The sequence below is a fragment of the Peromyscus leucopus genome, chromosome 8b (genome assembly GCF_004664715.2).
Source record: "Peromyscus leucopus breed LL Stock chromosome 8b, UCI_PerLeu_2.1, whole genome shotgun sequence".
NCBI lineage: Eukaryota > Metazoa > Chordata > Mammalia > Rodentia > Cricetidae > Peromyscus > Peromyscus leucopus.
The window spans coordinates 79,481,205-79,495,298 of record NC_051086.1 but is presented as its reverse complement, the minus strand read 5'-3'; the positions used below and the strand labels follow the sequence as shown (position 1 = coordinate 79,495,298).

At 49.8% G+C, this 14,094-nt stretch overlaps 1 protein-coding gene across 1 annotated transcript; it reads left to right on the top strand.

Annotated features, from left to right (window-relative positions):
* The first annotated feature begins 4,594 nt into the window (after positions 1–4,594).
* Sox9 (SRY-box transcription factor 9) lies at positions 4,595–10,067 on the top strand. The gene is made up of 3 exons (XM_028865282.2): positions 4,595–5,406; positions 6,197–6,450; positions 7,065–10,067. Exons 1-3 carry the CDS (start codon positions 4,976–4,978, stop codon positions 7,901–7,903), a joined length of 1,524 nt encoding a protein of 507 aa, XP_028721115.1. The 5' UTR covers positions 4,595–4,975; the 3' UTR covers positions 7,904–10,067.
* Positions 10,068–14,094: the final 4,027 nt, after the last annotated feature.

Sequence of the window (14,094 nt, the reverse complement as noted above, 5' to 3'; positions counted from 1 at the left end):
ATTATGAGCATCACAGAGGGAAAAAGCAGGTTAGATTCTGATCCGGTTGGGGGTAAAAAAAAAAAAAAAAAAAAGGTTGTCACAGGACCCATCATTCCCTAGAAGACCCCGAGGAATTTGGACCTCCAGTGGGGCCCTTTTCTGAGATTAAACACCTTTGCTCAGAAAGATTACAAGGAGCCAGAAGAGGGGGTGTCAAATCTACTTCTGCCCAAGGCGCCCTGGGGGCTGAATGAGCCTGAGGTTTCTCCCCACAGAGCCTGCTTCTCATGAGGCACCTCCACGTTAAGCGCCTACTTTATTTTTATTTTTAAATTAACAAGGCAAAGCACCTTTAGTTAAAGGGAGGGACTTCAGGGGTGGGCGAGTAGGGGTTAAGACACGGCCCAGGAAATTTACCGCAGGGTGTTCTAGGGACTCGCAGGAGGAATCCGCAGGACCAGCGGCTCCCCAGTACCACCTCCGAGCACAGATATTTTTGGAAAACCGGGGATGAAGGCTGATCGGAGATTCTCTTGGGAGTGTTGTCGTCCCTCGAGAGGGAGGCGCCTCCCACCCTCACTCCACTCCCCCTTTTCCATTTCCAGGCTCAACCAGCCAGCTTAAGGATAGTTTCTGGTCCTTGTACTCCTGGGAGGTCGGGGGTGTCATGTCGCAGGATTTGGCTGATAGAGGGGGAACGAGGCAAATAGATGGTCACGCCAAACACCTCCTTCGTGGGTTATCCTCCTTCTTCAAATACAGGAGCGTGGAGTAAAACATGTCCATTTTAAGGTTACCGTTTTGAGTAACACGGGTCTCGTTTGGAGAGAAACGGATGCATAAGCATGTATGTGTAAAGGCGGTTAAGGAGCGCGTTGCTGAGAGGTCTGGCCCGTTGTGATCACACAAGCAAACAGTCCAAAGGCCGCATTTATTCAGATATTTATTGCGCGCCTACAAAGCAGTCTGCTGCTTTGCCTCGTTCTCCCGCTGTGTTGCTATTGCGATCCAGCCCAACGCCTGTCTCGAGACTCGGGCTTACCTGGCGCTCCCTTCCCAAAGGAAACTGTGGCTGGAAAAGCAAAGAACAAACATTGCATGCCTCAGCGAAAAAATGGAAATCACGAAAGAGCGTCTGGGAGCCCCGTGCGCCAGGACCTCTTGTCCAGCCAGAATCCAAGGTCGTCCGAGATTGCCTCAAGTGGACCCAGTCTGGATACTACTGGAAGGCAGAAGGGGGTGTCCCTTCTCTGGATCCTATCGGTGAACGTTGCCCCGGCTTCAGGTCTTAATGGGTGATGCATCGGTTACCATGCGCTGGTATTTCCTAGTATCTGCCCTGGTGAGGGTCTTTAGACAAGGAAGGACTTGAAAGTAGGAAGGTTTGGGCCCTTAATTCTTCCCGTGGAAAGACTATGTGAGCCTTTACAACCCTCGCGCCCACTAGGAGCTGGATCCTCTCTAGTTCTGACAGTGCAGCACCCCTAAGCCCTCTTGGCACGCCCTCCACCTACTCCTGTCCCCACTTGCGCTAGTACCGGGAGGGGAGATCCGCGGGCCTCCACCGGGGAAACTGAGCCCGGCACAGCTGGAAGGAGAAAAGGTGGGGGATCCCAGAGTAGGGCTTCCTGAGGACCTCTCTGGGGATCTACTAGCTAGCGCCTCTGTGTCGGTGATTTGTGAAAGTCATAGAGTCTCGGCCTCCAGTCTTTTCATCCATTCTGCCCAGGAGATTGCAGACCCCAGAGCATCCACCTAGGGCAGAAGGCTCTTGCTGAGCAGCAAGCCTTAATTTTCCAATCTGTAATCTAAACCTAAGTCTGGACCAGAATGCTCCCCCCCCAACCCGACCCCAAGCCAAGGTCCCCAGGCTTGGGGACTGCAGGCCTCTTCCAGAATCAGGTCTGGAAAGAGAGATCTGGACAACTGAAAACAAGTCACAGTGGGCTAAGCCCCCGAATGGTGGGTGGGGAGTGGGCTGTCCAGGCCCTGGAAGAAATTCAGGCTCGGCCACTCTTAAACTGATGGTGCCTACCCGCCAGACTTGGCCCGATCTTGGCACACCAGATAACTCTTGGCACCTGGGGAATTGGGGGCCTTCTCCCTCACTCTCACTCACCAGGTTGTGAGCTACAGAAAAACACTGGCATCTGCGGCACTTCCCCCACCCCCTATTCCCTGAAGACAAGCACTTCCCAGGTTCCGGCGCACAGTTGGATCCACACAGGAGAGAATAGGAATTCCTGTAGAGATAAGTCTCATCCTGGAAACAGTACTGACTGCGTGCAACACACCACTGCCACCTCCCCCACCCGGGCCCCTGCCCCTCCACTACAGAGAAAGTTTTCCAGCAGTTTCTCAAAGTTCCAAACAGTTTCTGGGCTTTTGGCGCCCCCTCTGGATGTTGCCGAAAATTGCAGTGCCATTTTAATTTCAACTGTTTAAAAATTTTTCCGAAAAGATTCAAGAATATAAAAACGCTTGCGTGGAGGGGTAGAAACATGTAAGAAGCTTTGTGATTTAAAATGTCGTAGCGAATTACATCTCACCATATGTTATATTAAAGATACATTTATAAATGTATGTGTTCATGAACAAATGTTTAATAAAATATTTCAGAATGCCTTAAGGCCACAGTCGTTTTAATTGCCTTTGTGCCAGAAAACGTGATAATTACAACAAATTACAACTCGCTGGTTTAATACATCTGCCAGTGGTCGCTGGTCTCTTCAACCGGGTGTCTGAGGGTCACACAAATACGTCCTCCCTAGGACACAGAAATATGTCCACACTAACAAAACTTCATCTCCCACTCTGAAAAATGACATTTTTTTTCTTACAGATTTCGAGAATAATGAGAGCTACTAATACGTGGCTATTGTTTGCACGTCTCTTAAACTCATAAACAGACTATAGGGTACTGGAGACTTGCGATTCGAGTAACATTCGTTTAAAAAGAAAACTTGACCTGAACCGGGTTGTAGCTGACTACCTCCTCACGGGTTCCTTTTCCTATATAACAAATGCCCACTTCGGGAGAAAACGAGGGGCAAACTAGCTTTTCAAAAGTGTCTCCCCCAAAAGATTCGTTTACATCTAAGGGCCCACACTTGGCAAATTAGCGGCGAGGGGGGGGGAACCTGTCTTTGATATGATAAATACAGGCCGATTCAGTTTATCAATAATTTAATAAATTCAAAGCAAAATTTTTACAGGAATCAGAAAGAGGGGATTTTAAATTAAGTTGCTGTTGTTTTTCTTTTCACACCGTTGCGAGTTTGTTTGTGGTTCCGAGGGCATGTCTCCCGGTAGCAACTAATTTTTATTCGTTCCAGAAAAGATAATTCCTCCCTTACCCAACCTTGCTCTGAAAGTTCTCATAAACACCAGCTCTGGCTGCAAGCACTGTTAAAGTACAAAGGACACCTAGGTGGCCTCCCCCAGAACGCCCACCTGTGCTCAGGTCTAAAAGGACACCACTAAAGTCCAGACGCCTAGCGCTTCGCCCTCCCAGGTAAAGGAAGGCCCAAGCGAGAAAGCCGCTCAGGGCTCCGCCAAAAGGCCCGTTTTGTCTGAAGTTTTCCAGTCCAAGTCACGGGCCTCCTCGGCCTCGCCGCCCGGCGCTGCCACCTTTGCAAACTTCATCCTCAACGCCAGAGCAGTTTTGCAAACTCCCGTGGTGACCCTGCTGGCGTTTGTGGCTCAGACAGGAGGCAAGGAGCAAAACTCTAATAACCCTAACACCGAGGGGCGTCCGAGTGCTGGAGGGGCCGGGAAAGGACTTGTCAGTTCAAGGTCGGCGTGGCCCACGGGACCAGCCAAGAGAACCAGGGACTGCCCGGTCGCCGCCAGCCTTCGCTGGCGCTCAGCTTTGGTTTTCATTGATTCCTACTGCGAAAGCGCGGTAGAATTCTCCAGTCACCACACCAGCTCGGAGAACCAGAGCGCGTTAATCTATTTATATGGATTATTACAGAAGAACAGCAGGCGTTGAGTCACCCAGACATTTGCTTCCAGAAGACCATTTCTAAGCACTTTTGGAAGCCGACAGGCTCCGGGCGCAGAAGCCGGAGCTCCGCATTGAGGCGCGGCTGTAGCAATTTCCACTGCTGTAAACGCCAACGAAGCCCCGGGTACCGCAGAGACAGCTTCGAAAAGTAGTGGTGTGTGTGTGTGTGTGTGTGTGTGTGTGTGTGTGTGTGTGTGTGTGTGTGTATTGGGGGGTCCAAGTCTAGACACGCGCGCGCGTGCACACACACACGCGCACACACACACACACACACACACACGCACACCGATTCACACTGAGACGGTTCCAAAACTGTGACATTCCTAGAGTAGAGAGCAAACTTACACACTCGGACGTCCCGGGTCCCCCGCCTGCCCCGCGGCGCTCCCCCCCCCCCTTCCAAGTCCCCTCACCCCACCATCCACCCTCCGGCTGCGCTCCCCTCCTTTCTCCTCCCCTCGTGTCTCGTCACCCAACCCGGAGCCACAATCCTCCTCCCCCTTCTCCAAAATCCGGTCCAATCAGCGACTTGCCAACCCTGATGACTGCCGAGCCGTGATTGGCTAGAGGTCTCTAAGGTGAAGGGGAGTATTTATTAAAGAGACCCTGGGCTGGGAGTCGGAGAGCCGAGAGCGCTGCTCGGAACTGCCTGGAAACTTCAGTGGGGCGACAACTTTTACCAGTTTCAGTCCAGGAACTTTTCTTTGCAAGAGAGACGGGGTGCAAGTGGCCCCGGTTTTGTTCTCTCTCTTCCCTTCCTTCTCCTCCTCTCCGAATCGCCTTCCCCGGGTTTGGAGCGGGCAGCTGAGTACCGGACACCCAGCGCCTCTGCTAAGTGTCCACAGTCGCAGCCCGGTGACGCACCAACCTCCCCGGGAGCCGCTCGCTCGGCGTCCGCGTCCGGGCAGCCGAGGGAAGAGGAGCCCTAGCCGCCGCGGCTTCTCGCCTTTCCCAGCCACCCGCCCCCCTGCCCCGGGCTCGCGTATGAATCTCCTGGACCCCTTCATGAAGATGACCGACGAGCAGGAGAAGGGCCTGTCCGGCGCCCCTAGCCCCACCATGTCCGAGGACTCGGCTGGCTCGCCCTGCCCCTCGGGCTCGGGCTCCGACACGGAGAACACGCGACCCCAGGAGAACACGTTCCCCAAGGGCGAGCCGGATTTGAAGAAGGAGAGCGAAGAAGACAAGTTTCCCGTGTGCATCCGCGAGGCGGTCAGCCAGGTGCTGAAGGGCTACGACTGGACGCTGGTGCCCATGCCGGTGCGCGTCAACGGCTCCAGCAAGAACAAGCCACATGTCAAGCGGCCCATGAACGCCTTCATGGTGTGGGCGCAGGCTGCACGTAGGAAGCTGGCGGACCAGTACCCGCATCTGCACAACGCCGAGCTCAGCAAGACTCTGGGCAAGCTCTGGAGGTGAGCGCGCGGGACCGCAGGGTGGGCTTGGTGGGTACCGGGACGGGGGCTGCACTACCGAACCTGGCCCTCCTCCCTGAGCCTAGAAGTTGCAGCTTGGGATCGGATGGGCCGGGCTGCGGGGTGGGGGGCGGGTAGGGGGGGGTTGGCTTAGAGTTTGAGAAAGTTCTTGAGATTGCTCTTGGCGATGGCGCGGCGGGGGGCGGGAGGGGTGTTGTGTAGCACGTCTGTGATTGCTTTTAGGAACGAAGGGGGGTAGTGAGTGAGGGGGTGTGTCCCTTCGAAAGGAACAATTAGAGGAACTTAACTCCCCCCCCCCAGCCCCCGCCAAGCTGAGCTCTTTCCTGGGAAGACGGGATGATGGGAAAGCTGGACTGGAGGTGACCCAGGCAGAAATTAGGGAAAGCTACTAAGAAGCGGTAGGGACGTGGACCGACAGAGTGAGCTTCTTGCAATTTAAGTGGGTTTTCGGAAAGTTTTTACAGGGTGTTGGGAGGGGGTGGACCGCTCCGGTAGCAAAGGCGTTTAGAGCAGCCTCAGCAGGGAGCTATTTTCATCTTCAGGGTTTCCAAAATAGGAGGCCCGGGGAGGGGGCGGGGCGAAGAGTGACCGTTCAGGTCGACTCCAAGCACTTAGAAGAAAGAAAAAGAAAAGTTCTGAGTCTCAGAGGAGGATGGCAAGCAGAAAGGAGGGAGGAGGGGAAGTGCTCGAAGGAGGGGTGGGGACATGACAGCTCCTGGGGTTTCACTGACCTACCCCCCCTCCTCTTTTCTTCTGCCCCTCTTCCCAGACTGCTGAACGAGAGCGAGAAGAGACCCTTCGTGGAGGAGGCGGAGCGGCTGCGCGTGCAGCACAAGAAAGACCACCCCGATTACAAGTACCAGCCACGGCGGAGGAAGTCGGTGAAGAACGGGCAGGCAGAGGCCGAGGAGGCCACGGAACAGACTCACATCTCTCCTAACGCCATCTTCAAGGCGCTGCAAGCCGACTCCCCGCACTCCTCCTCCGGCATGAGCGAGGTGCATTCCCCAGGCGAGCACTCCGGTGAGTAAGGGGCAAGTGACCCACTAGGCCTAGCCACTCTGGGCCCCTCGGGGCACACCCTTAAGCCCCCCCCCGCCTCCCTGGGTGGGGACTTTGCGCTCCCTGGAGGAGAGAAACACTGTTTCCCCGCACTCCCTCCCTGTCCAGGACCCACCGAAATAGGCAGGCGCGCGCGCGCGCGCGCACACACACACACACACACACACACACACACACACACACACACACACACACAAAACCCTCAACCCCGGAATCCTAAGCTGGATTCTTTATTGCAAGGCAACATGCATTAATGGCTTCACGAAACTTACCCACCTTTCTCTTTGCGCCTCACCGCCTAAGCACACACTCTTCTACTGGTAGCAATTTAGTCTTCCGGACCCTTGGGACCTCGGCCCCCTCCCCTGATAAAAGGAGCCTGCCTGGTGTGTACCTGCAGGTTAATCATTCGGCGACTTATCGCTGGTGCAACGCGCCTCCTGCGCGGGCTCGGGTCCTAATGACACCTTAGCGACTCGGGAGGTTCCCCGGAGGAGGGGGGCTCCTAAGACCAGGGGCTTTGCACAGCCCTTGTTGATTTTTTACGGTTTGTCTTTCTCTTTTATTGCCTGCAGGGCAATCTCAGGGTCCACCGACCCCACCCACCACTCCCAAAACCGACGTGCAAACTGGCAAAGTTGACCTGAAGCGAGAGGGGCGCCCTCTGGCAGAGGGGGGCAGACAGCCCCCCATCGACTTCCGCGACGTGGACATCGGTGAGCTGAGCAGCGACGTCATCTCCAACATCGAGACCTTTGACGTCAATGAGTTTGACCAATACTTGCCGCCCAACGGCCACCCGGGGGTGCCGGCCACACACGGGCAGGTCACCTACACTGGCAGCTACGGCATCAGCAGCACCGCAGCCACCCCTGCCACCGCTGGCCACGTGTGGATGTCAAAGCAGCAGGCGCCTCCCCCTCCTCCGCAGCAGCCCCCGCAGGCCCCGCAAGCCCCGCAGGCGCCTCCGCAGCCGCAGGCCCCCCCGCAGCAGCAGCAGGCACCCCAGCAGCAGCAGGCACACACGCTCACCACCCTGAGCAGCGAGCCGGGCCAGTCCCAGAGAACGCACATCAAGACGGAGCAGCTGAGCCCCAGCCACTACAGCGAGCAGCAGCAGCACTCTCCGCAGCAGATCGCCTACAGCCCCTTCAACCTTCCGCACTACAGCCCCTCCTACCCGCCCATCACGCGCTCGCAGTACGACTACACCGACCACCAGAACTCCGGCTCCTACTACAGCCACGCAGCGGGCCAGGGCTCGGGGCTGTACTCCACATTCACTTACATGAACCCCGCGCAGCGCCCCATGTACACCCCCATCGCTGACACCTCCGGGGTCCCTTCCATCCCGCAGACCCACAGCCCGCAGCATTGGGAACAACCGGTCTACACACAGCTCACCAGACCCTGAGGAGCCCTTGAAGAGGGATGGTGAGGGAGCTGATCATTAAAAAAAAAAAAAAAAGAAGAAGAAGAAGAAAAAGAAGAAGAAAGAAAGAAAGAAATAGCCGAAGAAATCAAGAACCAATTGAAATTCCTTTGGACACTTTTTTTTTTTTTTTTGTCGTTGTCCCTATTTCTTAAAGACATGTAAGCGAAGGTAACTAGTGCTGAGATTCCAGAGAGAGACATTGGGACTTTATCCGAGCCCATGCCAACCTATTGCAAATAGTCGGGTCACTCATGGCCAGATGGACCCACCTGAATCATCGAGGAAGGACTTGGGTCCTTCAGAGTCAACGTGGAGGACGATTGGAGAATCTCCCTGCCTGTTTGGACTCTGTAATTATTTTTTAGCCGTAATTAAAGAAAAAAAAAAGTCCTCTGTGAGGAATATTCTCTATTTTAAATACTTTTAGTATGTACTGTGTATGATTCATTACCATTTTGAGGGGATTTATACATATTTTAGATGCAAAATTAAATGCTCTTATTTTTCCAACAGCTTAACTACTCATAGTTCAACAGTGGCCCCAAGCCTTCCTTGCAACCAGAATATTTGTGTACAGATTTGCTTTCTCCTAAACAAACAAACAAAAAAACAAAAAACAAAAAAAAAAAACAGAAAAAAGAAAAAGAAAAAAAAGTGTGTTGTTATAGTAACATAAAAAAATACACAGAATTTTGTTACATCATCAGTTTTGGGGGTGAGCTTTGGTTAATTCTCCAGGCTCTCGGATTTCAGGAGCAGCTGCCTTAAAAAAAAAAAGAAAGAAAGAAAGAAAGAGAAAAAGAAAGCCTTATTTTGCAATAAGGGGGATAAATATAGAGAACATTGGTGACCTTTATCATAAATATACATATATATATTTTTTGAACAAGAAGAAAAACACCTTGAGCCTTAAAACCCCCGCTGCTGGGAAAATACAAATGCTGTTCCTAGAACATTCACATGGTGCCTTTGCTTGCCGGCTGCAGCCTCAGAAGGAAAGCCAAGAGCAAGCGAAGGAGACCCAATCTTCTTGGGGAAGATTTTTTTTTTCAAGCAGCCTGTAAGTGCCCGAGCACATTGCCCCCTGGTTGCCTGCCTGGGCCCCATGTGCACAGCAGATGCTGGAGCAAAAGGGCCCTGCTCAGACTGTCACCTGTGCCTCCCTGAACACCAGCATTTAACCGTCAAGACATTCCACGTGCTAAAATTATTTATTTTGTAAGGAGGAGTTTTCATTTTTTAAGAAAAAAAAATCTCCTTCCTTTTTTTTCCTTTTTTTTCTTTTTTCTTTTCTTTTTTTTTTTTTTTTAATTTACTGTCTTTAAGGTAGATTGTTGGAGCCTTCCTCAAAGGGTATGGTCATCTGTTAAATTATGTTCTTAACTATAACCATTTTTTAATTTATCTTTAATCTTTTTTATTATTAAAAGCAAGTCTCTTTGAATTGTTCATTCTAGATTTGTGCAAATGCTTTTTTGTCCGTCCTTGTGATGTTTTCCCCCCTCCCATTTTTTGTTGTTTTTTATTGTTGGTAACAAACTGGAAACCTGTTTCTCTCTGTCTTGTACAAATGAGAGGTTACCAATGCAGGATGTACATCACTGAGTCGTTTGCAGAGTTTTCTGCCACAGGCCTTTGGGCTGCCGGGACTGAATGTGAAAGTGTTCGCGGATTGTGACAAGGAACAGCGCCAGCCCCTGCAAGCGTGTGTCATGGATAAGCCCCTGCCTGCTCTCCTACAGAGAGACTTCACATCGAACAGACCTTAATTCTTCCTCACTGCTGTGACTGAAGAGCATGAGGATTGCTTTTTTTAAGACGACAGCAGACTTTTTTTTTTAATTTAAAAAAAAGATATATTAACAGTTTTAGAAGTCAGTAGAATAAAACCTTAAAGCATTCTTATAATATGGCATCTTTCGATTTCTGTATAAAAACAGACCTTTTAAAAAAGTATTTCTGTAACTTAAGAAACCTGACATTTAAGTCATATTTTCTCTTTAGGTAGGGTTTGGTTTGTGTTTGTGTTTTGTTTGTTTCCTTCTCCAAACTTTTTGTTCTCTGTGGAACTCACCTTTCTTTCCTTCCTTTCTTTTTTGTATATTATTGTTTACAATAAATATACATTGCATTAAAGTGAAAACAGCCCTGTGGATTTATTTACTACATTCTCCTGCTAAAAGAGTGACTTAAGACACCAGACTGTAGACTGGTGATCTTAGTGGTGGTTTCGATTTGATGGCTTCCCTTGCCAATTTTAAACTGGGCAGTGAAAGACTGAGTCTCCCTGTCCCTAAACCTGAGCACAAAGCATCTTGGAAAGAGTCACCCCAGCAAGCCACGTGGAGAATGTCACATCAGTGTTGCCCACTCTGGCAAAATGTGTGTTGTGGTTTTAAAACTCCTCTGCTTCCTTCAGGGCAGGCACTGTTCTCCTATGGAGGTCAGAGGGGAGAGGGAACATTAGACTGGACATCAGCAGCCTGTCAGGAGACCAAATGCCAGAAGGGGTGGCTCTTTTATCTGAATGCCATATGGCAAACTTTATGTTATCATGGACACATACCAAAGAAATGGGGTGCCCACTTGCCAGGCAATGGAGCCAGAGGGAAAGAAGGTCTACCTAGAGGGGATGAGGTGGGGACGAGGGACAAGCCTGTCCAATTAACCCCTGAAACAATTTCTGTCTTTCCTGATTCCTCTGCAGAGACAATGAAGAGAGATTCACACACACACACACACACACACACACACACACACACACACACACACCACGCACCCCTCCCTGTGTTCCTCCAGTTTACCAGTTTAACTCATCATAGGGAGATGCAGAGAAGCCATCCTAGAAGAAATATGGCCTAATCCTGTTTTCTTTGGCCCCAATTCGATGGGGAGTTTCCAGGTTCAGAGAGACGTTCAGGTCATTTTTCATTAAACAGATGAAGTCACTCCCTCCCTCCCTCCCACCTCCTCCAGGCACCTCCCCCCAGCTGATGGGGCCCGTTTGTCTAAGAAGGTAAAGTCACCTCCACCACCACTTCAGGCAGAGTGCAGGGCCTGGGCTCTGCGGCATTCCTGGCTAGCCTCCCGCAGCAGGATCAGGGCAACCAGGAAAGTGATAGTTATCACATGGAGGCAGCATTAGTCTGAGGCCTCCATTGCAAATTCCTCCCACAAACATTGACTGAGGGCCTGGGGTCTGGGGGGAGGAGGGGGGAACGACTCCACAGACCCCCCTCTCTCTTCCTGTGTCTCCAGACATCAGATTCTTGTCCTTATTAGTGTGACAGTCCAGAGTGTGTCCACCACCCTGACAAAAGCCTATTTTCCCCACTGTTGCCAACACTCACAAGTCCTGTTTGAAAATGTCTGTGGTGGGCACTAAGTCTTGTCCACCTTACTCATCCTAATCCCCACACACTGACTCTCACAGGGGCCAAGTCCATACTATTTTCTAACTTCTCCTGCCATTTCCTTATTGAGGTACCCTAATTGGGCCTTCTTAGAGTGAAGATGTTCTGTTGTGACATACATTTATTAGAGTGACTTAGGTCAATGTAACCACCTGATGCCTCAGTTTCCCCTTTTTTTTCTGAAAATGTTTATGACTGAACCTTAGAGTCAACAAGGATGTTTTGGAAGTCAGACTATGGCTGACTGTGGGTCTGAGGAACCATCCTCCTGTACCAGAATTTTGTAAAACTAGACTCATAAAGGGCCCCTTAGGAGGTCTTTGGGTGGCTCCAATATACAGTTAAGAGCCAGGATACAGTAGAGGGTCCCAAGTACATTCTTCAGAATCCCTCTCACTGCTGCCCACTCACATACTTGCTGGATCTAGCCAAAGCCCAATGTCACCAGATTATGAAATATTTTAGAGAAAGTTTTATGGTAAATCCAAAAGCATGGGGCTTATCACCCTGGCAACATTAACGTGGGCTGGAAACCTTGGAGAACCCTCCACAACAACAATAACAAAAACAACAACAACAAAAAAGCTTGCATTTAGACCCAAGGGTACTTGTTTGTGTTCAACTTCAGCCTTTCTAGCTATCTTAGAAAAAAAAAAAAGATTTTTTTCAACAAAAAGCAATAAAAACAAAGAATTTAGAATCAGTATTTTTGTCCATTATTAAGCTTGAACCATGTGGAGGAGTTGGAGCTTTGTTTTGACTTTCTCACTCCCAGTCCTCTCATCCTTTCCCACATCCTCATCCTTCTGGGGCATCTTTTTGTGTTGAACTGAGAGGTGAACTGTCACTATAGGCAGAGACATATTTCCTATGGAAAAGATGAACCCTGAATTCACTGGCCTGGACCTCTGCCAGTAGGTTCAGTAGGTTAAGCTAGTTAACGAGTGAGCTCCAGGGATCCTCCTGCCTCTGCCTCCCCAGTGTGGAGATTCATGCAGGAGCTACCACGTCAGACATTTCACCTATGTGCTGAGGATCTGAACTCAGGACTTCATGCCTGTGGAGTAAGCACTTTACCAACTGAGCCATCTCCACAGCCTTCTACATTATTTTATTTCAAGAACCTTTCTCTAAAGGGGGGAGGGGGGAGTTAAGCTGGGCCTGCCCGACACCAAGCTGTTGACCAGTAAAGCCTGCCATCAGATACTGTAAACATGACACTTCTGTCTGTTCTCAGTAGTACCTAGCATTCAGTAGGTCCTTAATTAATACCAATCTCATTATCTCCATGAACATGAGACCATGAACATAGACTACGTTGCAGAGAACCCTATACAACTCCCGTGGCTCATCTTGCTTGTCAACCTGTCACATGTAGGAAGAAGGGACTTCCTCCATCAGATTGGGATGTAGCATGTATGTGGGGCATTTTCTTGACTGCTGATTGATAAAAAAGGGTCCATCCCACTGTGCGTGGCACCATTCCAGGGCAGGAGGGCATGGGCTGTATTGGAAAGACAGTTGGCCATGAACCCTGAAGCAAGCTAGAAAGCAACATTCCTCAGTGATTTCTGCTTCACGTTCCAACCCTGACTTCCACAACGATGGATGGTAACCTGGAGAATAAAATGAACCCTCACCTTGAAAAAGTCTGTTGCTTGTGGACACACACAGAACAGAAAATAGCAAGAATAAATACCATTTTATCACTGGTCCTTCTACAAACTGCTTATTGCTCTGAGGCTCACATGGTTTCCATCCTCCAGTAATAGTACCTGTGAGCACCACAGAGCTGAAGTTAGGTAAAGCCAAGAAGAAATGTGACCTTGATTTCATTCTCACACTGTTCTCTCCCTTCCACTTTCTTCTCCTTTCTTACATCCCCTCTCTTCTGGATGTTTCCAGGGTCCCCATGAAATCTTTTTGTGCTAAACCATTTGTGGCGCTCCGACTGGGATGTTACTCCACCATTCATAGATTCGAATTACTTTAGTCTGGATTTCTGGAGAGTAATTCTTGTTTTAGTTTGATTTATTTTAGTTTAGGTGTATGGATATCTTGCCTGCAAATGTCTATGCACAACCTGCATATAGTATGCCTATGAAAGCCAGAAGGGGGTGCTGGATTCCCTGGAACCAAAGTTACAGATAGTTGTGAGCTTTCATGTGAGTGCTGGGAATTGGACCCAAGTCTTTTGGAAGAGCAGCCACTGTTCTTAAATGCCAAGACATCTCCCCAGCCCTGGGAATATTTTTTAGAACAAATACAGCATGGTGAGACGCTCTCAAATTTGCATGAATTCTAAGCAGCCAGTCATGTTTATGGAATATGTATACAAAGAAGACACATCTCCTGGATTTTTCAGGATTTTAACTGACCTTAATCCAGTTAACATTATTACCTGCTGGCACGTTCTCTCTTAAGAGTATCTAAGTATAGATTCATCCTAGCTCGAAGAGATAGGACAGGAGCAGGAGGCCAGATGGTCCAGTTACATCCACAGTCAGAAAGCAGAAATGGGGATGTTATATTTTTTAAGATACAATTGTACTAGCTCTTACAGTAACCAAACCATTTCATTATGCTACAGTCCACAATTTCTCACATACTGTTATTGTGCAGTTGTGTGTTTGTGTTCATGTGGGTGTGTGCACGTGCATGTGTAAAGAGACCAAAGGTTGATATCACTGCCTTCCTAAATCACTCTAGACCTTATGCTCTTGAGGCAAGGTCTGTCTCTGAGCCTTGAATTCAAAC